The sequence below is a fragment of the Eschrichtius robustus genome, chromosome 6 (genome assembly GCF_028021215.1).
Source record: "Eschrichtius robustus isolate mEscRob2 chromosome 6, mEscRob2.pri, whole genome shotgun sequence".
Lineage (NCBI taxonomy): Eukaryota > Metazoa > Chordata > Mammalia > Artiodactyla > Eschrichtiidae > Eschrichtius > Eschrichtius robustus.
Window position 1 is genome coordinate 147360089 of NC_090829.1, and position 22114 is coordinate 147382202.

General features: G+C 55.7%; 1 protein-coding gene across 9 annotated transcripts in view; it reads left to right on the forward strand.

Annotated features, from left to right (window-relative positions):
- The window catches only part of DIP2A (disco interacting protein 2 homolog A), a 92918-nt gene that overhangs the window by 52498 nt on the left and 18306 nt on the right, over positions 1 to 22114 (forward strand). For 7 of the 9 annotated variants that reach the window (XM_068547254.1, XM_068547257.1, XM_068547255.1 and 4 more), the window contains 13 exons: positions 340 to 442; positions 1799 to 1863; positions 2086 to 2179; positions 3121 to 3240; positions 4419 to 4533; positions 5879 to 6018; positions 9679 to 9815; positions 10274 to 10354; positions 10823 to 10950; positions 13216 to 13330; positions 18694 to 18895; positions 19754 to 19863; positions 19958 to 20038. In XM_068547254.1, coding sequence (XP_068403355.1) covers positions 340 to 442; positions 1799 to 1863; positions 2086 to 2179; positions 3121 to 3240; positions 4419 to 4533; positions 5879 to 6018; positions 9679 to 9815; positions 10274 to 10354; positions 10823 to 10950; positions 13216 to 13330; positions 18694 to 18895; positions 19754 to 19863; positions 19958 to 20038 — 1491 coding nt within the window. Of the gene's footprint in view, positions 1 to 339; positions 443 to 1798; positions 1864 to 2085; positions 2180 to 3120; positions 3241 to 4418; positions 4534 to 5878; positions 6019 to 9678; positions 9816 to 10273; positions 10355 to 10822; positions 10951 to 13215; positions 13331 to 18693; positions 18896 to 19753; positions 19864 to 19957; positions 20039 to 22114 lie in introns of those variants that run through there. The other 2 variants (XM_068547256.1, XM_068547262.1) reach the window with 2 other exon arrangements.

Genomic DNA, 22114 nt, shown 5'->3' on the forward strand with positions numbered 1-22114 from the left:
TAGCGACCTCGCCTGGCGAGGCTGAAACAGACCCCCGTGTTCAGGGCTTGTTCCCCGAGTGTAGCTGCTGCTGCTTAGATCACGGGCGACAGCTTCTGTGCTTTGCCTCTGCCCCAGAAAGATGAGGTGTCCTGTTGGGAACTCACCCAGACCCTCCCCTGGGGACCAGCCTGCGTGCCCTGTTGCCCTCAGTACCTGCCCCGGGTGACCCGACTTCAGCTGAGGGCGTCACCTCGAGGGCCTGGGCGTGAAGTGCGCTCCAGTTGAACCGATGGTTGGTGAAGGGGGACGGCCTCCAGAGACATCGCCTAACGAGCTTGTGCTTTTGAAATCTTTCAGTATAAAACCAGCAAAGAAGGCAGCACCGTGGGGGTGGCGGTGTCCCACGCATCCCTGCTGGCACAGTGCCAGGCTCTGACCCAGGCATGCGGCTACTCGGAAGGTGAGGGCGTGGGGCGGCTCTCCGGCCGGGCACAAGGCACCTGGACGCTGTCCCGCGTAGCGTCTGCTGTTTAATCCAGGTCGTGCGGCTCGCTTGCTCGGGGCCTCTGCTCTCCTGGACGGGTGGAGTGTGGACACTGGCGTTACAGAGCGTGAAACCCACTCACTACCCATTGGTCTGTGCCCAGTGGGCTGGTTCAAGCTGTGCCGTAGCTGAGGGGCAGCGCATTTTGCGTTTTCTTATCGGGACACACTTTTTCTTACTGTTCTCTGTGACTGGCTTTGGCTTAAGCTGTCACGCACTCGGATGTACCAGTGGAATCTTTGTGGTCAGGGCTTGTCTCTTGGCAGTATACAGGCAGCTCCCCCTTTACTGTGAACTATCAGCTATGTAACGTAGAGAACTTTACTTCTTTCCACTAAAATACTGGAATTGAACAAAACTAGGAAGTAAATTGAGTGGTGTGTGTAAAATCTGAAATATCAGTGTTTAGAAGCAAGGGCTAGTTGAGGGCACCGGGCAAGACCTCGGTGGACATTTGGAAAAGGATTTTAGGTGTGTTCAAGGGCCTACGTAATTTTTAAAAAATTCTATCAAATCAGGTCCCCTGGTTTTCTTTTTCTTCAGATCCAGTGTTAACCGTACACGTATCACCTATAATTTGGGCTCTTTAGCCAGCAAGGGAACGTGTGTACAGTATTCTCAACAGAATGCAGCAGCATTTCCTGGCACACAAACCAAACTTCCTGTTCACTGTTGGGTGTTCCTTCTGTGGGTGCACCTGGCAGCCCCAGGCTCTGTCCTCTGCCTGAGCTCTGAGCCTCAGGGCTGTGCTGGGAAGCGGCCCTGGGACCCCAGCTACCCCTGCGCCCTACAGCACGCTCGGCACAGCCTCTGGGAGAGAGAGTGGGCAGGAGGGAAGGAACAGCTCTGAAGGGAAGTGACACGGGGAGCCTGTGACGTTTCCCGGGGCTGCAGGATGACGTGAGAAGTGGGGGTGTGCGGGCGTAGGGTTGAGAGGTGAGAGACCCGCCACCGTCCTTCATCTCCACGTCCAAGCCTGCCGCCTCTGGAGTGTACGCTGCCCCCTGTGTTTACAGATGAGTGATCAGCAGATTCTCCGTTTTAATCCACAGTTGTATGACCTTCTGCTTTTATGTTTTTCCAGTAATTTGAATAACCAAGTAACTTGATAACCAAGATTATTGATTGATTGGTGCATGGCATTTGGGAGCGCTGTGTATCTTTCCTAAAACTCTTATATGTTGATGATGTAATCATCTCAGGGTTTCTCTGAAAATGCACATGACATGAGGAGGGTCACTCGGTGGTTTAACCATCTTTGTCCTCTTTCAGCTGAAACATTAACAAATGTGCTGGATTTCAAAAGGGATGCCGGCCTGTGGCATGGAGTGTTAACAGTGAGTGCTGTACCTAAACGACCTGACTGTTAGAGGGAGGGTTGCTAACGTTTCACGTCCGTGGGTGACACCAAGCCCTGTTAAAGCTGATGGAGTAACCCTTAGTCGTGTTGGTGTGAACCGTGTCTCTGCACTGAGCTGTCCTGTGAGCAGAGCTCTGATGCTCTCTGTGCCTTTCCTGGCGGGGTCTGTGCTCAGCCCCGACCGCTCGTCTCTTTGCAGAGTGTCATGAACAGGATGCACGTGGTCAGCGTCCCGTACGCGCTGATGAAGGCCAACCCACTCTCCTGGATTCAGAAAGTGTGTGCGTATAAAGGTAACGGGAGTAGCATCTCTCGATTCATCCTTCATTAGAGAAGTCTCTTTGATTTCATCTTTGGTGATTAAGAAAAAATAAAGCAGCATGCAGAACCGCAGGCGTGTGTGGGCCGGGGCCAGGCTCCCCTACAGCCGTGGTGGGTCTGAGTCGCCAGCGCTGGGGAGCTGGGGTGTCGTGGAGGACAGCTCTTTTCTGCAAGGGCCGTAGACTCCTAACTTTATTCTCTCACAGAAATGCTCCTAATTCTTAGTTCTTGAGGTGGCTTTGATTTGAAGTTAGGGCTCTTCAAGCCACCAGTAGCAAAGCTGTTTACTCATAGCGGCTTATGACCCAGAGTGAGGGGGCTGCCCGTGGGGCCCCGCCTGCCCTGCTGTCCACCTGTGGTCAGTCGGTGCTTCCCCAGCACGGCCACACCTGTGTGGTCTGAGCGTCCCTCTGGCTCTGCTTCGGTAGAGCTCGGGGGCACCGTTAGTCACCCCTGAGGGGGACTCGGGTTTTCCTCGCACTGACTGGTCCCGGGTGGCCGTGTACTTGTCCACTGCACTGATGATGGTGCCGGTTACCGACGTGACGTGGGCCGTGCTCTGCAGCGTGCTGGGCGCTGTCTCTGTTTACCCTGTCTAACGGAGGAGAACCAAAGTCTGGTGGGGCGTTTGGCGGGTGCCTCTGCCGGTGAGAGCAGGGCCGGGAATGAGGCCCAGCCCGTCTGTTCACATCGGGGGCCGCCCCGCAGCCCCACGTCCCTGGGGCCCCCAGCACAGGGCAGGCCCAGCCTCGCGGCCGTGGGAGGGGCAGGTGTGGGGAGAACAGAGAGGCTCCAAGAGAGAATCAGTTGCGAACGAGCGAGTCGATCTCTAGGTAGGCCGGGCGGCAGGGAGCACGCGGCCTGCTCTGTGTGCTCGCGCCCCTGACGCAGGCGCGCCCTCGCCCCCCCTCAGCCCGGGCCGCGCTGGTGAAGTCCCGCGACATGCACTGGTCGCTCTTGGCTCAGCGAGGTCAGAGGGGCGTCAGCCTCAGCTCCCTGCGCCTGCTGATCGTGGCCGACGGCGCAAACCCGTGTGAGTACCGCCCGCCCCGCCGCCGCCCCCGCCGGCCGGCCGCCCCGCGTCCTCCTGGGCTCTGTGCCCCGGTCTCTGCTCGGGGCCCGAGAGGAGCTAGCTGCTGGTTGTGCAGGGCCTGCCCGGGGTGTCCTGGGGAGCCTTGGTTGGCCTTTGGTGGGGTTTCCAGGCAGCACAGAACCGGGGGGGTGGGCGGTGGTGGGAGTTTTCTCACTGCTTTAACACCTGTGTGTCACTGTTTGTGCACTGAATCCATCCTGGACCAGAGGCTGCCTTTCATCTAATCCCCTGTCCAGCTGTGGCCCCGACACTCGGGAGGGAACCCTACCTTCTAGCACCCCAAAGTCTCTCCTTCCCTCCACCCACCCCGAACCCTGAGGGCCCCGCCGTCCTGCCTCCAAAGCACCAGGAGCTGCCGGCTTCTCTGAGCCTCCACTGCGGTGCACCCGTTGAGCCACCAGGAGCCCCTCCCCGGGCTGCTGCCCCCCAGACCCCAGATCCCGCCACTCCGAGTGCCTGTCTCTTCCCTGTAGCTCCAAGCCCTCTGGACGGTCTTGTGTGTCCTCTGCTGGACACGAGGACCCATGACCAGGTCCCCTCCTTCCCTGCAGCCTCACTGTGCAGAGAGGGTGCAGGTTGTGGTGCAGCCCCGGGGCCCCAGTGGGTGCAGGGCTGTGCTGACTCAGGCCCTGAGCGGGCAGCACCCAGCCTCCTAGGAGCTGAGTTTTCATGGCCCGGTGACGCTGGCAGAGAAGCAGGGACAGAGAGCTAGGCTGCGCCCGCAGGAGAGGCACAGCAGGGCCGCTTGGCAGAGGCTGCAGTTCCGAGGCACGCCCAGGAGAGGGCGTGCACGTGGCCGGGGCCTCATGCGGTGGAAGGTTCGGCTGCAGGCGTCTCCGTTAGTGCCCTGGGTCACCTCCCCCGTGGCAGAGCTGCCAGGAGGTGGGTGAGGCCGTGGGTTAGACCTCAGAGACAATGCGGGGCTGAGAGTTGGCTTCTTGTTTGCTGGCGATTTGAGAACGTGCCCTGTTTTTCATGGAAAGGGCCCCACCCGCTCCCCATGAGACTTTGACTGTGAGGTGAAGGGGTGCAGCCTCCAGGCCCGGCGCCGGGCGTCCCCCACGCCGGGTGCCCGTCGGCTTTGCGCTCAGCTCTTGCGTCCACTCTGTCTCACGCAGGGTCCATATCCTCCTGTGACGCGTTCCTCAACGTCTTCCAAGCCAGAGGGCTGAGGCCCGAGGTGATCTGTCCCTGCGCCAGTTCTCCGGAGGCGCTCACGGTGGCCATCCGCAGGTAGACCATCCTGTAGACGCCTAGTTCTTCCTCGTTCAGCCGAATTACCTGTGGTAGCGAATTTGGTTGATCTGTTCCTGAGCAAGAGAAATTGAGAGCAGTGCCCAGCCCTGGGCCCGTTTCCCAGGTGTGTTGGTGTTGTAATGGGGCAGCCCCAGGTGCCACGTCCAACAGCCTGTGTTGGCCGCACGTCCCACACCGGCCTGGTTTGTGGCGCAAGTTCAATAGCGGCTCCCTGGGTCGCGATCTCTGGATTCTTGCAGCACGCAGGCTGGTTTTCCCGAGCGCTCCTCAGATCAGGAAGGCCTTGTGTTCCGCAGTAAACACTGCAGCCAGGACTCGCCCCTGTTCCAGGAAAGGGTGGCCGGCGGCCAGTGCCCGTCAGCTGTGGACGGGGGTCTGTGCCTGCGGGACCCTTGACCTCCCAGTGATGCCCCCTGGCCCCACCGCCCCCAGGCCGCGTCCTCTCTGGGCTCATCCGTGTCGCTCCCCAGGCCCCCGCAGGTGTGCCCTTCGGCTCACCTTCCTGCCCGGGTTGTCCACGCTGCCCTGAGCGCCATCCTCGGGTAGAGGGCAGCATGCTCGCAGCTGAGGGTGACTTAGCGTTAATTTTCCACCCTCAACTCAGATTAGCCTCAGCTGTGGTCTTGTGTTATGTCTGTGTATTTATAAATAGTAGTGTAAGTGATGGTAAAATTTTAGTGATAATTAGCGTTAAAAACAACATCTTTATTCTTCACAGGGAATCAGGTGTTCTTCGTTCCTTTGTTCTATGGTGGTTTCTTGTGCTCAGCAGAGTAGTGTTTTCCCGCTGGAGGAGACATGACGTTTGTCTCTCAGCGTCCTGGTTCCTGCTGCTGCGAAGCTAATCAGGCCCAAACTTGGCTTCGCAAACAGCAGCAGTCACTTTACTCCCTCTCCTGCTTCCCGTGGTCAGGAGTTGGGAAGGGCTGCTCGGGGCAGTTCTGCCAGCCGTTCGAGGGTCTCGGGCTGGGGAGTGGCCGGCCCTTCGTTCTTCCTGCCTGCGGCCCCGGGCTCCTTGCCCTGGTTTTGGTGCCCGCAGGCTTGCTCCCAGGAAGCGGTCGCCCTGCTCACCTGCTGCTCGGGGCTCCGGGGGACGTCCCAGGACGGCCTGGTGGAAACGTCCTCGCGGCCCACCGGGCCCCCCTGCGGAGGAGTGCGTGACGGGGGGCGTCGCGCACACCTGTGGGGACACGCGCTGCCCCCCGAGGCCCTGCAGCCAGCACAGATGGGCACCTGGCTGCTCATCGTCCTGCCGGCAGGGGGCCGTGGTCCCACGCCCACGGGCTCTGTCCCCGCGTCAGTGAATCCGCTTTGTTTCCAGGCCGCCTGACCTGGGGGGCCCTCCTCCAAGAAGAGCTGTGCTGTCGATGAGCGGCCTCAGTCACGGGGTGATCAGACTGGACGCGGAAGAGAAGCTCTCGGTCCTGGCGGTTCAGGACGTCGGTCAGGCGATGCCTGGAGGTGAGGTCGCAGCTGGGGATGGTCTTGTCCTGCGGCCGGGCGGCAGCAAGGGCTCTGGAGCACGCGAGCACTGGAGGGCTTCAGGTGATTCCCCGTGTGAATTGGGATTTTAATTTGTAACATATTTTTTGTTTTTGGCCTCCCTTTGTATCACGTTAAAGTTGTGCTAAGATACGGGGTGTGTCTACGGCCTGTGAACCGGACTCTGGTCCCCCACCGTTGGGGAAGTAGTGCCAGAGCTCGGGCTCTGGGTGCTCGCCACGTGCCAGGCAGTCGTCATGCCTCCCCCGAGGCCAGGCGCCAGCCTCAGGCCCCTGGACGTGTGCAGGTAACCCGGTGATGCGACTGTGTCTACGTCCTGACAAGGGCCTGCTAGGGGGGCAGTGTGGCCCTGAAGGTTCCCAGGGGTCCCCGTGCTTCCAGAAGGGCCCCGGGCCTGGATGACGCGTGCGTCGCGGGGTGTCTGTGCCGCCGTGGCAGCCAGCCAGCGCAGGAAGGTGACGGCGCTGTGCCCTGCAGCTCCCCCACAGGCGCGAGCACACGCGGGACCCCGTGCAGGGTCATGGGGGAGAGTTAAGAGCAGAGCCTGGCCCGGGAGGCCCTGTGGCATTGTGAGTTGGGGAGCGCCCCTCACCGCGGTGATCCCACGGCTGCTCCAGCTTCCCCCCTCCCCGTGCCGGCCCCTCTGGGCTCCGGGCAGCTGGCTAAGCCACCTGGTCACCTCCGGAGAGCGGCCCCATCTCTGCGTCCGTCGCCCCGTCCGCTGCTCCCCGGGGTACAGGGCCTGCATGGGCCGGGCGTGAGCCGCCCACGCTCGGGGGCCGGCTGGGAACCAGCGGGAGGGCCGCGGGCCGCGGTCTGGGCCTGTGCGTGTGCCAGAGGTTGGACACGTAGAACAAGGCTGGACGTTTGAGTTTGTTTCTAGTTCCACTTTCTTAGAAGCGTGAGTTGTGTTTTTTCCTGGCCTAAGTCTACCAGAAGTAAGGACTCATCGGTTCTGTAGAGGCAGGAACTCCAGCATAAACGTTTTATGAGGGGTAAAGAGCAGAGTCTTTCTGATTTTCAGTTGTTATGTGGCGAGCACAGGAATTCTTTAGAAGATGGCGAAATATTGTAATAGGTGATTCTTTTGATTGAAAGTATAAGGACTTTCATAGTGGGGCTCGTTTTATTCTTAAACTTGGACCAGGTTCTGTGTGTGTGCCCACGCTCCCTCAGGCACGTGTGTGCTCCCTCGGGTGTGTGTGTGTGTGTGTGCACGCGCTCCCTCAGGTATGTGTGTGTGCTCCCTCAGGGGTGTGTGTGTGTGTGGTGTGTGTGCACGTGCTCCCTCAGGTGTGTGTGTGTGTGTGGTGTGTGTGTGCACATGCTCCCTCAGGTGTGTGTGTGTGTGTGGTGTGTGTGCACGTGCTCCCTTAGGTGTGTGTGTGTGGTGTGTGTGTGCACGTGCTCCCTCAGGGGGGTGTGTGTGTATGTTGTGTGCACGTGCTCCCTCAGGGGTGTGTGTGTGTGTGGTGTGTGCACGTGCTCCCTCAGGGGTGTGTGTGTGTGTGCATGTGCTCCCTCGGGGTGTGTGTATGTATGTGCACGTGCTCTCTCAGGGGTGTGTGTGTGTGGTGTGTGTGCACGTGCTCCCTCAGGTGTGTGTGCACGTGTTCCCTCAGGTGTGTGTGCACGTGCTCCCTAAGGTGTGTGTGTGTGTGGTGTGTGTGCACGTGCTCCCTCAGGTGTGTGTGTGTGGTGTGTGTGCACGTGCTCCCTCAGGTGTGTGTGTGTGTGGTGTGTGTGCACGTGCTCCCTCAAGTGTGTGTGTGTGTGCTCCCTCAGGGGTGTGTGTGTGTGCTCCCTCAGGGGTGTGTGTGTGGTGTGTGTGCACGTGCTCCCTCAGGTGTGTGTGTGTGTGTGTGGTGTGTGTGCACGTGCTCCCTCAGGTATGTGTGTGTGTGCTCCCTCAGGTGTGTGTGTGCACGTGCTCCCTCAGGGGTGTGTGTGTGTGTGTGGTGTGTGTGCACGTGCTCCCTCAGGTGTGTGTGTGTGCTCCCTCAGGGGTGTGTGTGTGTGCTCCCTCAGGGATGTGTGTGTGTATGCATGTGCTCCCTCGGGGTGTGTGTATGTGCACGTGCTCTCTCAGGTGTGTGTGTGTGTGGTGTGTATGCACGTGCTCCCTCAGGTGTGTGTGCACACGCTCCCTCGGGTGTGTGTGTGGTGTGTGTGCACGTGCTCCCTCAGGTGTGTGTGCACATGCTCCCTCAGGTATGTGTGCACGTGCTCCCTCAGGTGTGTGTGTGTGTGGTGTGTGTGCATGTGCTCCCTCAGGTGTGTGTGTGTGTGGTGTGTGTGCACGTGCTCCCTCAGGTGTGTGTGTGTGCTCCCTCAGGGGTGTGTGTGTGTGGTGTGTGTGCACGTGCTCCCTCGGGGGTGTGTGTGTGTGTGTATGTGCACGTGCTCCCTCAGGTGTGTGTGTGGTGTGTGTGCTCCCTTGGGGGTGTGTGTGTGGTGTGTGTGCACGTGCTCCCTCAGGTGTGTGTGTGTGTGTTTGTGTGTGTGTATGTGCACGTGCTCCCTCAGGTGTGTGTGGTGTGTGTGTGTGTGTGTGCACGTGCTCTCTCAGGTGTGTGTGTGTGGTGTGTGCACGTGCTCCCTCAGGTGTGTGTGTGTGGTGTGTGTGCACGTGCTCTCTCAGGTGTGTGTGTGTGTGTGTGGTGTGTGCACGTGCTCTCTCAGGTGTGTGTGTGTGGTGTGTGTGCACGTGCTCTCTCAGGTGTGTGTGTGTGTGTGGTGTGTGTGCACGTGCTCCCTCAGGTGTGTGTGTGGTGTGTGTGCACGTGCTCCCTCAGGTGTGTGTGTGGTGTGTGTGCACGTGCTCCCCTGGGTGTGTGTGTGTGTGTGTATGTGCACGTGCTCTCTCAGGTGTGTGTGTGTGTGTGGTGTGTGTGCACGTGCTCCCTCAGGTGTGTGTGTGTGTGTGGTGTGTGTGCACGTGCTCCCTCAGGTGTGTGGGTGGTGTGTGTGCACATGCTCCCCTGGGGGTGTGTGTGTGTGTGTGGCCGGGACTGTTGCAGGTCTGAGTCAGTGAGGACCTGGGGGGTCTTGTTTTCGGCAGATGCACAGCCTTCTCTGTGTCAGCCCCAGGGTTGTGTTACCACGGCACGCAGGGGCTGTCCCTTTTGGTCTGGTTGTGCTGTGGGCGGGGTCTCTGTTGGTTTAGAACGCAGGCGAACGCGCGGATCTGGGGGGAAACGCACACGCAGCAGCGCCAACCTCCACTGCCTGCCCTCCTGAGGCTCTGGGCCACAGGCGGCCGCGTGGGTGGGCGTGCTGCTTGGTGAAGACAGAAGGGGGTCACGGGGCCGCGGGAGGGGCCCACGCTCGGGTGGGGTCGTCAGGCCTGGTGTGGGAGCCAGCCCGAAAGGCAAAGGTGCGAGCGGATGGCACCTCCCATCTCCTGCGGGTTCAGGAGGGCGGGGCTGGGGGCACGACAGAGCCCGCGTGACTGGGAGCGTTTCTGTCACCTTCATGTACCGTGTGTGGAACACGCAGGCTTGTGGCCAGCGGGGTGTGAGTGTCCACCCTGCAGAGGCCAAGCCCGCGGGTCTCTGGGCATGACCCATCTCGGTGTCCTCTTTGTTCGTGCCCTTGAGAGTTGTTTTCTCTCTTTAGCTAACGTGTGTGTTGTGAAGGTGGAGGGGATCCCTTATCTCTGTAAAACCGATGAAGTTGGAGAAATCTGCGTCAACTCCAGCGCGACGGCGACAGCGTACTATGGGCTGCTCGGGATCACAAAGAACATCTTTGAGGTCCGCGCCTGGTCCCTACCTTTGTGCTGAAGTCGAGTCCACAGCTGTGGAGGGGTAGGAGGGGACAGTGCGTAGGGCTGGCTCTGGCAGGCCAGCCGTACGCGGGCGCCTCGTGCCCCTGACGGATCCAGGTTGGCCCAGGGAAACCGGCCTCTGGGCTGGAGCCGTAGGGTCGTCAGGAGAGCCCAGCGAGTGCCCCCCAGCCCCCAGGCCGGGCCGGGCCGGGCCGGGAGGGGGAGCACGGGCCGTGGAGGCCAGGAGCCTGATGGAGGTCTCACCAGACGGCAGGGACTTTGGCCCTGGTGGGAGCCCCTTCCCCTCCAGGGAGACGCGGTGATGCCCATCTGAGGAGCCATGCCCGGCGTGGGCAGCGCATGCCGGCCCCTCTCTCCCCCCCACCTGCCGCTCACTTGACCCCTGTGGACCATGCCTGACCTTGTCCTCTCCACTCTGTGCAGACTGTCCCAGTCACGGCAGGGGGCGCGCCCATCTCTGACAGACCTTTCACCAGGACGGGGCTGCTGGGCTTCATCGGGCCTGTGAGTATGTCCCGCTGGCAGACCTGGGCCTGCAGATGGGCTCAGAGCTGGGGAGGGGTGCTGCTCTGCGTCCCCTGTACACAGGAACCCCCCCCCCCCGACAGAGTCCCGGCCTCCAGAACGTCACTGGGGCCGAGCTGGGGAGCCCTGTCTATAGCGCAGGAGCATCAAGTCCTTAACAGACTTCACCCTCAGCTGCATTCCCATCTCTGACCTTTCCGGTGCTGACGCCTGCCCTGGGTGCCCCCTCGCACCCCCCCTCCCCCCACAAAGCCCGCCAGGCTTAGGGCCCCTTTACCCCTGGTGGCCCCTGCCCACGGTCTCCCTGGGCAGGGAGACCGTGGGCAGGGGGCCCGCTGGCCCTGTCTGTGAGTTACTTGGTCTCTGAGCTGTCGGGTCTCTGTAGCAGGGCCTGAGCCACAGGGCCTGCCCACGTGTCCGGGGCCCGACCAGCATCCTTGCCTTCAGGATAACCTGGTCTTCGTCGTGGGCAAGCTGGACGGGCTGATGGTGGTAGGGGTCCGCAGACACAACGCGGACGACATCGTGGCCACCGCACTGGCCGTGGAGCCCATGAAGTTTGTCTACAGAGGCAGGTGATGCGCTGCGGGTCCCCTTGCCGTGCCTTTAGGTTCCTTCTCTAGTTAACCTTCGAGAGGTCTCCTGCAGTGGAAGGAAAGCCCAGTGATTTGAATACACAAAACCTAAAAATTCCCGTTCATCAGAGGAACTTCACAAAGAACAGGATGACATTTGCAGCGAGGAGGCCAGAGTTGGAGTCCTCACCGTCCACAGAGCTCGTGGTTCCTTAGTGGGTGAGATCCAGACCTCGACCTGGGCACGGAGACCGGGCCCAGACGCCACACGCGGCACAGTGCACGTGAGGGCGAGGGCATCTGGGCAGCTGCCCGAAAACCTTGGGAGTGCAGCCTGGAGCGGAGGGCACCCTTTTCCCTGAAATCACCCGAGGCTGTTCTCTCCTGGGATAGAGTCAGTTCACCTTCTCTGAATGTGTTAGGCAATCACTTTACAGATTCTCATGTCTATAGAGCACGTAAGGGGGCCCCTGGCCTGGGCCCCGGGTGGCTGGGGCGGGGAGGGGGCGCCCTGTCCAGCTCGTCCAGCTCCGAGCTCTTTGTCCTGGAGGAGGTGGCCCCTTCTCCTAGCTGGTCCACTCAGCCACTGCATTTCTTCATTTTTTTATTCTCAAGGTAGTGCTTTCGTTACTCAAACTAGGGTGCCTGTGAGCCTGGCTGGAGCCTTCCTTTAAACATACCTTAAAGAAACGATCAGGGAATTCTGCCAGTGGTAGGTCAGCGTGGTCTGCCGGCCCTTCCCTGGGTCAGGATGACGGCCGCGTATAAGCACTCGGGAGAAACCAGCAGGGCGGGCAGGCCTGGTGGGCGCGTGCAGCCTGGTGCTGGGGCGCACAGGACTCACAGCAGAAACCGAGACACCGTGAGTGCAAGTGTCCACCGAGGGGACGCCGGGGTCGCCCGCGCCCGCTCCTGGGTACGTTAGGGAGCCTCGCATAGCCACTGACACTGGACGGCAGCTGGAGGTGACGCCGGCCCAGCGACTAGCGGGGGTGCAGGGTGGTCGCCCCCGCGGATGGAGAGGTGGCCTGCGTGCCTCCGCCAGGGCGGAGCTGAGCACTGGCGAGGTCGCGGCGTCACGACAGAAGCCTGTTTAACAGATGGAGTAAACGCAGGGCAGAGGTGGCTGTGGAGTGAGCTGACACGCTGGAAAGCCAGATAAAGAAATTTCTCCAGAAGTCAAGAGATAGAAAGTTTAAAAGAAAAATTAAGAGGGAAGCAGAGCAAGAAGGGCTGGCATCCTGAGAGCAGACTCAGGGTGGGGGGTGCATGTCTGGACCCTGAGGAAAGGGACCTGTGGGGTGGGCCTCCAGCCAGGATGCGTCAGACTCCCCGGCAGAGGGGCTGGAGCGAGAGGATGACAGTGCAGTAACGTTTTAAGTTTTTCAGAGGAACTTTTAACCTAGATTTTATATTCATCCCAAGATGTCGCTTAATTGTGCAGTTGCAGTAAAAGTATTCTTGGGTACATAAGGTTCAGAAGTTTTGTCACAAAAAGACTATGTTTGTGAAAACACTTTTGGGTGAGGTACTAAGAGAAACAAGATGTGTGAAAGTAAGGAAAGGTTAATACTGGGTAAAGTTTGTTGCATTAAAGAGAGTGGGTGCATGTGTGTGCATGTGCGTGCCTGTGTGTGTGCATGCCTATGCGTGTGCCTGCGTATGTGCGTGCCTGTGCGCGCAGCGGCCAAAGGAGCAGCCAGAGAAGGTAGGTCTGTGAGGGCCCAGAGCTAGCTTGGCAGCCGTGCCAGCAGGATGGGCGTGATGGGGACACAGATGCTTGTCTCATAAAGAAAAAGAGAATCCACTCAAAGTCCAAAGGAAGAAAAAGGCAACACAGAAAAGGAGAACATGTTGAACTTCTTCGATAAGCCATGAGAAAGAAGACCACTGACGTCAGTCACAGACATGAGCAGAGTGATGAGTGGTGAGAGATTTCGCCTGGACTAAGAAATAGATAATTAACAGAACTTCTAGACAGAGATTTTTGCATAAGGAAGTACATCACATAGATTAACATTGCAATTAAGGAAAACCTTCTTTTACAACGTGTGCCTGGTGGTTTGCTGTGCACTGAAGTCCTTTCTGTTTTGTGAATCGAAACTTATTTCATCCACATTGGAGGAGGTTCGTGGCTGCTTCCGTTTAAATTCTGTTGGACAGCGTCTCCTTCCAGCCCTGCTGCGGCTTCCGTCTGGGCGGGACAGGGCATCTGCGTCCCGGCCCCCCTTGCTGGGCGGTCATCTCTGTCCCTTCCTCCCCCAGGATCGCAGTGTTCTCCGTGACAGTGCTGCACGATGACCGGATCGTGCTGGTGGCAGAGCAGCGGCCTGACGCCTCAGAGGAAGACAGCTTCCAGTGGATGAGCCGTGTGCTGCAGGTGGGTGCGTGTGGGCACACGGTGGGCACTGGCTGAGCGCGGGCTGACCCTCGAGGTGAGGGGCGGCCCCGCGGAGCTGCCGTCCACCGGGGTGAGAGATGCAAACTTGCACGCATCGGTGTTTCCACCGTTGTGCTTTGAGAATTTCAAACGTGTAGCAAGGCTGGAAGCGTAGCCCAGTGAACCCCTCGCGCCTGGGCTGGGGCTCCGCGTGCTTCCCACCTCGTGACACCCGTTCGACACGCACGTGCCCTCGGCCTCACCCGCGTGCTGCGCGCTGTCCTTCCCTACACGTCCACGTTTACATCCTTAAATACTGAACTAGATTCAACAAGTTCTTTTGCGGGGAAGGGAGTAAACTTTGCCTGCAGTAAAGAGCACAAACTAAATGTCCACTCAGCTTTACTGAATGTAACTTACATGTAGAAGGAGCCCATTTTCAAGTGTCCAGGTTGATGAGTTTTGACAAATGTAAGCACCCAGGTAACCACAGGTAAGAGTGCTCCCGTCTAACGGGGAATCGCTGGCTGCTTTGTGTCGCCGGGGATGAGCCCTGCCCCCGCCCTGGACGTCCGTGCGGACGAATCTCAGTGTGGGCTCCTGGTCTGGCATTCTTTCCCTCAACATCACGTTTGTGTGGTTCCTCGTGGTGTGTGGATCAGTGGCTCATTCCTTTTTATTGCCAAGTTGTGTTCTTTTGCTTATCTGTTCACACCTTGGTGGACATTGGGTTGTTAATTTTCGGCTATTGTGAATAAGGCTACTGTGGACAATAGTGTACAAATCTTTGGGTGAATTTCAGTCCTGGCGGCTTTTCAGGGAAGCCCTCTGGTGTCCCGACAGCTCCGGTTGGTTGTGTGGCGTGTGCTCGGCCCCAGCCACCTAAGAAAGGACACTTGTACAGAGCAGACAAGGTCCAGTGTCAGGGAGGCCAGGGAGCTCTGAGCTTCAGAGCGTAGGTTTTTCTACTAATATTTACAACGTTTATTTTAATGAAAATTTTTAATGTTTTGTTATGGAATATTTCTAATATACGAAACATACAAAAGAGAGTGTAACAACCCCTGTGTGTCCATCGCTGCTTCAGCAATGACCAGTCAAGGCCCCAGCCGTGCCCCGCCCATCCTCCCCGCTTCTCCCTAGGGAGCGCTTTGAAGCAAATCCCGGACTCACAGATTTACCTGTAAATTTGAGTGTCTCTTTCTTTAAAAAAGAAGTACCAGTGTCACATCTTAAAAATTAACAATAAAATCTTTATTCAGGTATAATTGCCATGTAACACTGTATTAGTTTCAGGTGTACCACATAATGATTTGATTTTGTATATATAGTGAAAGAGTCACTACAATACGTCTAGTTAATGTCCGTCAACACACAGAGTTACAGAATTTTTTTCTCGTGGTGAGAACTTCTAAGATCTACTTTCTTAGCAACTTTGAAACACACGGCACAGCAGTATTAACTACAGTCCCATGCTGTACATGGCACCCCCAGCACTTATCACCTTATAACTGGAAGTTTCTCCCTTTTGATGCCTTCACCCATTTCTCCCACCCCCCACCCCTCACCTCTGGCAACCACCAATCTGTTCTCTATGTCTATGAGCTCATCTTTTTGTTTTTGTTTTTAGATTCCACATATAAGAGATCATATGTTTTTGTCTTTCTTCGTCTAATTTATCTCACTTAGCATAATGCTATCAGGGCCCATCTATGTTGTTGCAAATGGCAAGATTTCATTATTTTTTATGGCTGAGTAATATTCCTCTCTCTGTGTGTGTGTGTGTGTGTGTGTGTGTGTGTGTGTGTGTATACCACAGTTTCTTTATCCATTCATCCATTGATGGATGCTTAGGTATGTTGGCTATTGTAAATAATACTGCAATGAACAGAGGGGTGCATATATTTTTTTCAAGTCAGCATTTGGGTATTTTTTTATTTACTTATTTATTTATTTTTGGCTGCGTTGGGTCTTCGTTGCTGCACGTGGGCTTTCTCTAGTTGCGGCAAGCAGGGGCTACTCTTCGTTGCGGTGCGCGGGCTTCTCATTGCGGTGGCTCCTCTGGTTGCAGAGCATGGGCTCTAGGCACACGGGCTTCAGAAGTTGTGGCACGTGGGCTCAGTAGTTGTGGCTCTTGGGCTCTAGAGCGCAGGCTCAGTAGTTGTGGCGCACGGGCTTAGTTGCTTCGCGGCATGTGGGATCTTCCCGGATCAGGGCTCAAACCTGTGCCCCTGCATTGGCTGGTGGATTCTTAACCACTGCGCCACCAGGGATGTCCAGCATTTTTGGGTTTTTTCCAATGAATACCCAGAAGTGGAATTGGTGGATCATATAGTAGTTCTATTTTTAGTTTTTTGAGGAACCCCCATACTGTTTTCCATGGCAGCAGCACCAGTTTACTTTCCAACCAACAGTGCACGAGGGCTCCCTTTTCTCCACACCCTCACCAACACTTGTTATTTTTTGTCCTTTTGATAATAGCCATTCCAACCGGTGTGAGGTGATATCTCATTGTGGTTTTGATTTGCATTTTCCTGATGATTAGTGATGTTTAGCATCTTTTTATATACCTGTTGGCCATTTATATGTCTTCTTTGGAAAAATGTCTATTCAGGTCCTCTGCCCATTTTTTAATTGTATTATTTGATTTTTGTTTTTGGTGTTTTTTTTGCTATTGAGTTGTATGAGTTTCTTACGTATTTTGGATCTTAACCCTTATCAGATATATTATTTGCAAATATTTTCTCCCATTCAATAGGTTCCTTTCCTTTTGCTGATGGTTTCCTTTGCTGTGCAGAAACCTTTTAGTTTGATGTAGTCCCACTTGTTTATTTTTGCTCTTGTTGCTTTTGCTTTTGGTGTCAAATCCAAAAAAATCATCACCAAGACTGATGTCAAGGAGTTTACCATAGCCTATGTTTTATTCTAGGAGTTTTACGGTTTCAGGTCTTACATTCAAGTCTTTAATCTATTTTGAATTAGTTTTGTGTGTGGTGTCCAGTTTTCCCAACACCATTCATTGAGGGGGCTCTCTTTCCCTGTTGTCTGTTCTTGTCTCCTTTGTTGTAAGTTAACTGACCACATATGTGTGGGATTATTCCTGGGCTCTCTATTCTGTTCCACTGACCTACATCTGTTTCTGTGCCAATACCACACTGTTTTGATTACTATAGCTCTATGATGTTTGAAATCAGGGAGCATGATACTTCTAGCTTTGTACTTCTTTCTTAAGATTGCTTTGACAATTCAGGGTCTTTTGTGGTTCCGTACAAATGTTAGGAGTGTATTTTCTAGTTCTGTGAAAAATGTCATGGGTATTGTGATACTGCATTAAATCTGCAGATGGCTTTGGGTAGTATGGACATTTCAACAATATTAATTCTTCCAATCCATGAACTCAGAATATCTTTCCATTTATTTGTGTCTTTTTCAATTTCTTTCATCAGTGTCTCATAGTGTACATGTGTCCTTCACCTCCTTGGTTAAATTTATTCCTAGGTATTTTGTTCTTTTGGATGTAATTGTATATATAATTATATATATATATAATTAAATATTTAGTCACTATTCAAATTTCCCGGATTATCTGATGTTTAGTATGTGTGTTAAACTCAGGATCAAAATAAGGTGAAAATTGCACTTGGTGGGGCCAGGTTTTTAAGTCTTTTTTAATCTATAGACTCCTCTTCTGTCATATTTTTCTTGCAGTTTGTTTATTGACAGAGGCAGGTTGTTTGTCCAGTACGTCTCCCCGTCCTGGGCTCTGACGGCTGTGCCTCTGCGGTGTCACTCAGTGTGCTCCTCTGTCTCCTGTATTTCCTGCGTGTCGGTGGGTAGATCTTGAGGCTTGATCAGACTCGAGCTCGATTTTCTGGCTGTCTCATGGGAGGTGGCATGTTGTGTCCGCTGGTTTGTTAGGGCTTCATGGGGCTGCTGCTTCAATTCTGTTGCTTCCTCATCATTAACGCAGCAGCTTTGGAAGGGTCTTCTACAAAGAGCGCTGAAGTCGCTGGGGGACCTGGAGGTTGTGCAGGAACGCGAGATCCAGGGTTGATTTCAGGGTCCTGAGCTGGCTTCCTAGAGATGTTTTGGCTTTTGTCTCACTATGAACTAGTGGATTATAGTTATTATATATATATATTTTTAAAATTAATTAATTTATTTATTTATTTATTTTTGGCTGTGTTGGGTCTTCGTTTCTGTGCGAGGGCTTTCTCCAGCTGTGGCGAGCGGGGGCCACTCTTAATCGCGGTGCGCGGCCTCTCCCGTTGCGGAGCACAGGCTCCAGACGCGCAGGCTCAGTAGTTGTGGCTCACGGGCCCAGTTGCTCCGCGGCATGTGGGATCCTCCCAGACCAGGACTCGAACCCGTGTCCCCTGCATTGGCAGGCAGATTCCTAACCACTGTGCCACCAGGGAAGCCCTATAGTTGTTATATTTTTGACAATGGTCAGTGGGAGCCTCTTCGGATTGGCTCCTGAGTCCTTTAGACACACCTCCTGGGTTCTTTGAGGCCACACCGAGGAACAGGAAGCTCGATTCCTGGGGAGGTGGTGCATTTTGTGTCCTAGACCTGATACTACTGAGGCCCCGCTGCCTTCTAGGGGAAATGGAATTTGGGCACTGTCTGGGAACTTGATGTTACTGGCTTTTTTCAGTGGGCAGAGTAGGAGCTGATGCCCACCTGCTTACAAGATTACCTGCATCATGAGTTTATGCTGCTAGTTCCAGCTCAAGACCTCAGGGTTTTTTCTTAAGTCACCGATCTTTCTCCACAATGAAAAACTGCAGTGGTGATACTTCCAGCAGAAGTACTCATGTCCTGAGGGCACTCTGCACACACCACAGTCTCCAAATAACCGTCTCCACACTACCTCTCAAGTGTGACATTTCCGAGCGCAGCTTAAGATGTTTTTTCAATTCTTTTTGCCCGTGGGACTGGATTAATGAAATTCCTGTGTTTAAAGTCACTCTAAGTAGATTCTCTCTGTGGGGCTGTGCCACCAACCTGATTCCACTTCGGTTGAGTTCATTTGTTTTATTTTACTTTCAGTTAGGGATTGCTTTTTTAAATTTTAAGTTTTTTGTGTGTAAAATATATCCATGGTTCCAAATTTGAAAGCAAGGTGTATTCCGAGGAGTCCAGCTTTTCTGCCTTGCTGTTCACTGCTTCTCCCACAGGAAGTCACTTAACTGCTTTTACGGCTTTTTTTTAACGTGAGCAGTTACAGATTTATGTTCGATTGTGCACATACACAGTGCGTGTGTGTAAGTGATAGGAAATGCACACTCGTCTCGCCATGTTTCTCTTCTAACAAAACGTCCCAGAGGTCACAGTTCCCCGTCTCATGCCCCCCCTTCCAGGCCATCGACAGCATCCACCAGGTGGGCGTGTACTGTCTGGCCCTGGTTCCTGCGAACACCTTGCCCAAGGCCCCTCTAGGAGGGATTCACGTTTCTGAAACCAAGCAGCGCTTTCTGGAGGGGATGCTGCACCCATGTAACGTGTTGATGTGCCCTCACACGTGTGTTACCAACCTTCCCAAGCCTCGCCAGAAGCAGCCAGGTTAGTGTACCTCATGCAACACGTGTGCTCCGTCTTCAGACTGCGGCAGCTACGCTTGTGTTTAACTGGTGCAGCCCTGTTGAACGCTCCGTCTCTGGGGTCGGGGTTAAGAGCCAGGGCGAACGAACGGCACACCGGGTCGGTCCCCACCTCCTGCCCCCCCGGAAGGAGAGCACCGCCCCACGTCCCCAGCATGGGGGTTCCCCCCGCCGGTTAGCACCCACCCCGGGACTGGATTCAGGCCTGGTGTCTGAGCTGTGGAGGCTGCTCCCTGGGGGCGGAACTGATGCCCAAGAGCAGCCCTGGAGCCGGAATCTAAAGCACCGCCGTGGCCGCCATTGTGCCGTGGGGCGGCCGGCCACGCCGAGGCCACGGGGGCTGTGGGCGCTGCGCGTGCCGCTACTCGGCTCTGTCATCAGCCACAGTCACCGGGTTGACGGGACCTGGGAGCCCCGACAAACGGTCAACTTCCCTTCCGGGGTTTAACTCTTATGTACAGTTTTCCATTCCTTTGGTTATGTAAATTTTTAGTAAATGCTAACCTGTGCTGATTATTAAATACATAAAATACCATTAAATGAAACACAACCAGTAAAACAATGAGGTAAATACTTTAAGCTGTGGCTGAGGTCTAATCATATCTCCCCAGGGCATCTGCCGTGTGGTGAATGTCTTCATCTGGCTTGTTTGTAAGAGAGAGATTCTGTCTGTCACTTAGCATAACCCTTGTAGCTGGTTTCCCGAACACCTGTATCATAGTGAAGAATTAAATGCCTGCCTGTTCAAATAAAAAGTTGTGTGATGATTGCCTATCAGATGTCACCCACCTCTCACTCACGACCCCCCCTCGTTTTCTAGAGGTCGGACCAGCCTCCATGATCGTTGGGAATCTGGTCGCTGGGAGGAGAATCGCCCAGGCCTCGGGGAGGGAGCTGTCTCACCTGGAGGACAGTGACCAGGCGAGGAAGGTAAGGGCGGGAGGGCGGGCGGAGTGGGGGGGGGGGGTGCCTCCCTGGCAGGTGGGGCGCCGCCAGGGCTGAGCACCCTCCCCGCACCCTGCAGTTCCTGTTCCTGCCCGACGTGCTGCAGTGGCGGGCCCACAGCACGCCCGAGCACCTGCTCTTCCTGCTGCTGAATGCCAAGGTGAGGCCGCCCGCTCCTGGAGGCCACGCGCTGCCCGCGTAGGTGAGGGGCCGCGGGCTGTCTCCAGCCGTGGTGCTCAGGCTCGAGGCCTCACGTTTGGAGAACAGCGAGCCTTGGCACCCAGGCCCCAGCTGGTGTGCTTCTCTCTCTGGAAGCCTCAGCTTCCACACAAGCCACACAGTTGCCTTTCTGTGGCTTTTATATTTAACAGGAAAATTCTCATTACCTTGTCTTTTGATTATGAATAGTATGCATGTAAATACTCCTAAGTGAACTAAAAGGAAATGTTTATTTTGTAAAAATTAAGAATTTAGACTCTCTACATTTGTTGATAGCTTTAACATGACAAATACTGCTTGGTGCCCTGATCCTGGGTGCCTTTCAGTGGGCGTTACACGATACCAGGAGCTTCTAGGGTATAAAGGAGAAACTGTAAGTTGCGGGCCAGGAGACAAACTATGAAAACATGAAAAATAACAGTGAAAACCCTGCATGACTCGCTGTCAGGTGCTCCCGGGCCCACGAGGACGCTTGCGCTCTGACGTCTTAGAAACACTGGCCTTGGGACTTCCCTGGTGGTCCAGTGGTTAAGTCTGTGCACTCCCAATGCAGGGGGCCCAGGTTCAATCCCTGGCTGGGGAACTAAGATCGTGCATGCCGCATGGTGCAGCCAAAAAAAAAACGAAGAGAAACACCAGCCTGGCTTTCAGTACTGCTCGTTACTGGCCACTGTTCCTTCATTCAGAAATATTATTGATGCCTGCTACATACGCAGTGTTAAGACAAAAAAGGCCCCTGTTCGCCAGACAGTGAGCTAAGTCTTCCTGCTAGAAAACCAGTGCTCAGGAGAGGTGCCGTGTTCCTGGTTCACGTGTATCTGCAGATCTGGAAGGCGTTCAGTAGACATTTGTTTCATGGCTGATGGAATTCTAAAGCCAATAAGTAACAGTTGACCAGGATAAAGTCAGCTCGTGGTGAGAAGCTGAAAATCAGTGCAGCCGGGGCTGTGAGGCGGCGAGGCCGGGGCACTGGGCTGACCCCAGGCGTGAGCTGTGAGGGGTGTGACAGGGCCCGTGATTCTGAGCGATTCCTCTGGATTGTAAGAGGGCAAGGGCGGGAGCAGCGGGCCAAGGGGCCGTGGTCCAGGTGAGAGATGACCATTCAGAGAAGAGGACGTGGGGACGTGGACGCGTGTGAGGGGGTGGTCAGAGGCAGGCCCACGGGATCGAGGGTGGCCTGCGTGGGGGCTGAGCGCCTGTGCGGATGGGGCGCTTCCCAGGGAGGAGGGGGCTGTGGGTGGGCGTGTCCAGAGACGCCACCAGGAGCACGGTCAGCCCAGAAGACCCCATGATCGTCTTTAAAACTCAGAGCTCAGGAGGAACCAACAGAAGACCACCTGGCCTTCTCCAGGTGCATTCCAAAAACTTGTAAGTTTTTGTACTTCTTTTGGCTTGTCAACCTTCTCAGGTTTGAATTGTCCTTAGGTCTCCAAGGACATGCCGGCCTTCGACCCGGGAGGAGGCCTGTGCCTGGCAGGTGGTGTCCCTGGCACGAGGTGGCCCCTAGCCTTGGGGACTGGCGGGGCTCCGGGCCTTTGGGCTCCCGGTGCGTGCCCGGCATGGCACTCTGTACCTCGGCTTGGGTGTGAGGAGAGTCTGACCTGCTGTGCGAAGCCCCCGGGCCTGCGTGGTGGGGCCCCGGCCGAGGAGCAGTGAGGGATTTGGAGGCTGCACCGGGCTGTCCTGGAGGCTGGTGGTGGTTAGGCCGAGTGGCGCCCTACTTCTCCTGAGAAGGGCCGAGAGAGCTGTGAGGCCTGACTTGGGTCTGCAGGGGGAGGGAGGGTTAGCTCGGAGCTGGCCCCTGGCCCAGCTCTCCACAGAGACCCAGGTGCAGGGCGCCCCGCCAGCCACTCGTCCGCCCAGGCTCCCTGAAAGAGCAGCCTGCGGCGACCCAGGCCCCGGGACCTGGTGGATGGGGTGCCTGAACATGCATCAGGGTTCAGTTTAGGGGTGTGTATTTATTGTTTATCATTTACCTATGTGTGTTTATATTCAGGATAAGGGTTGCTTTTAGGGA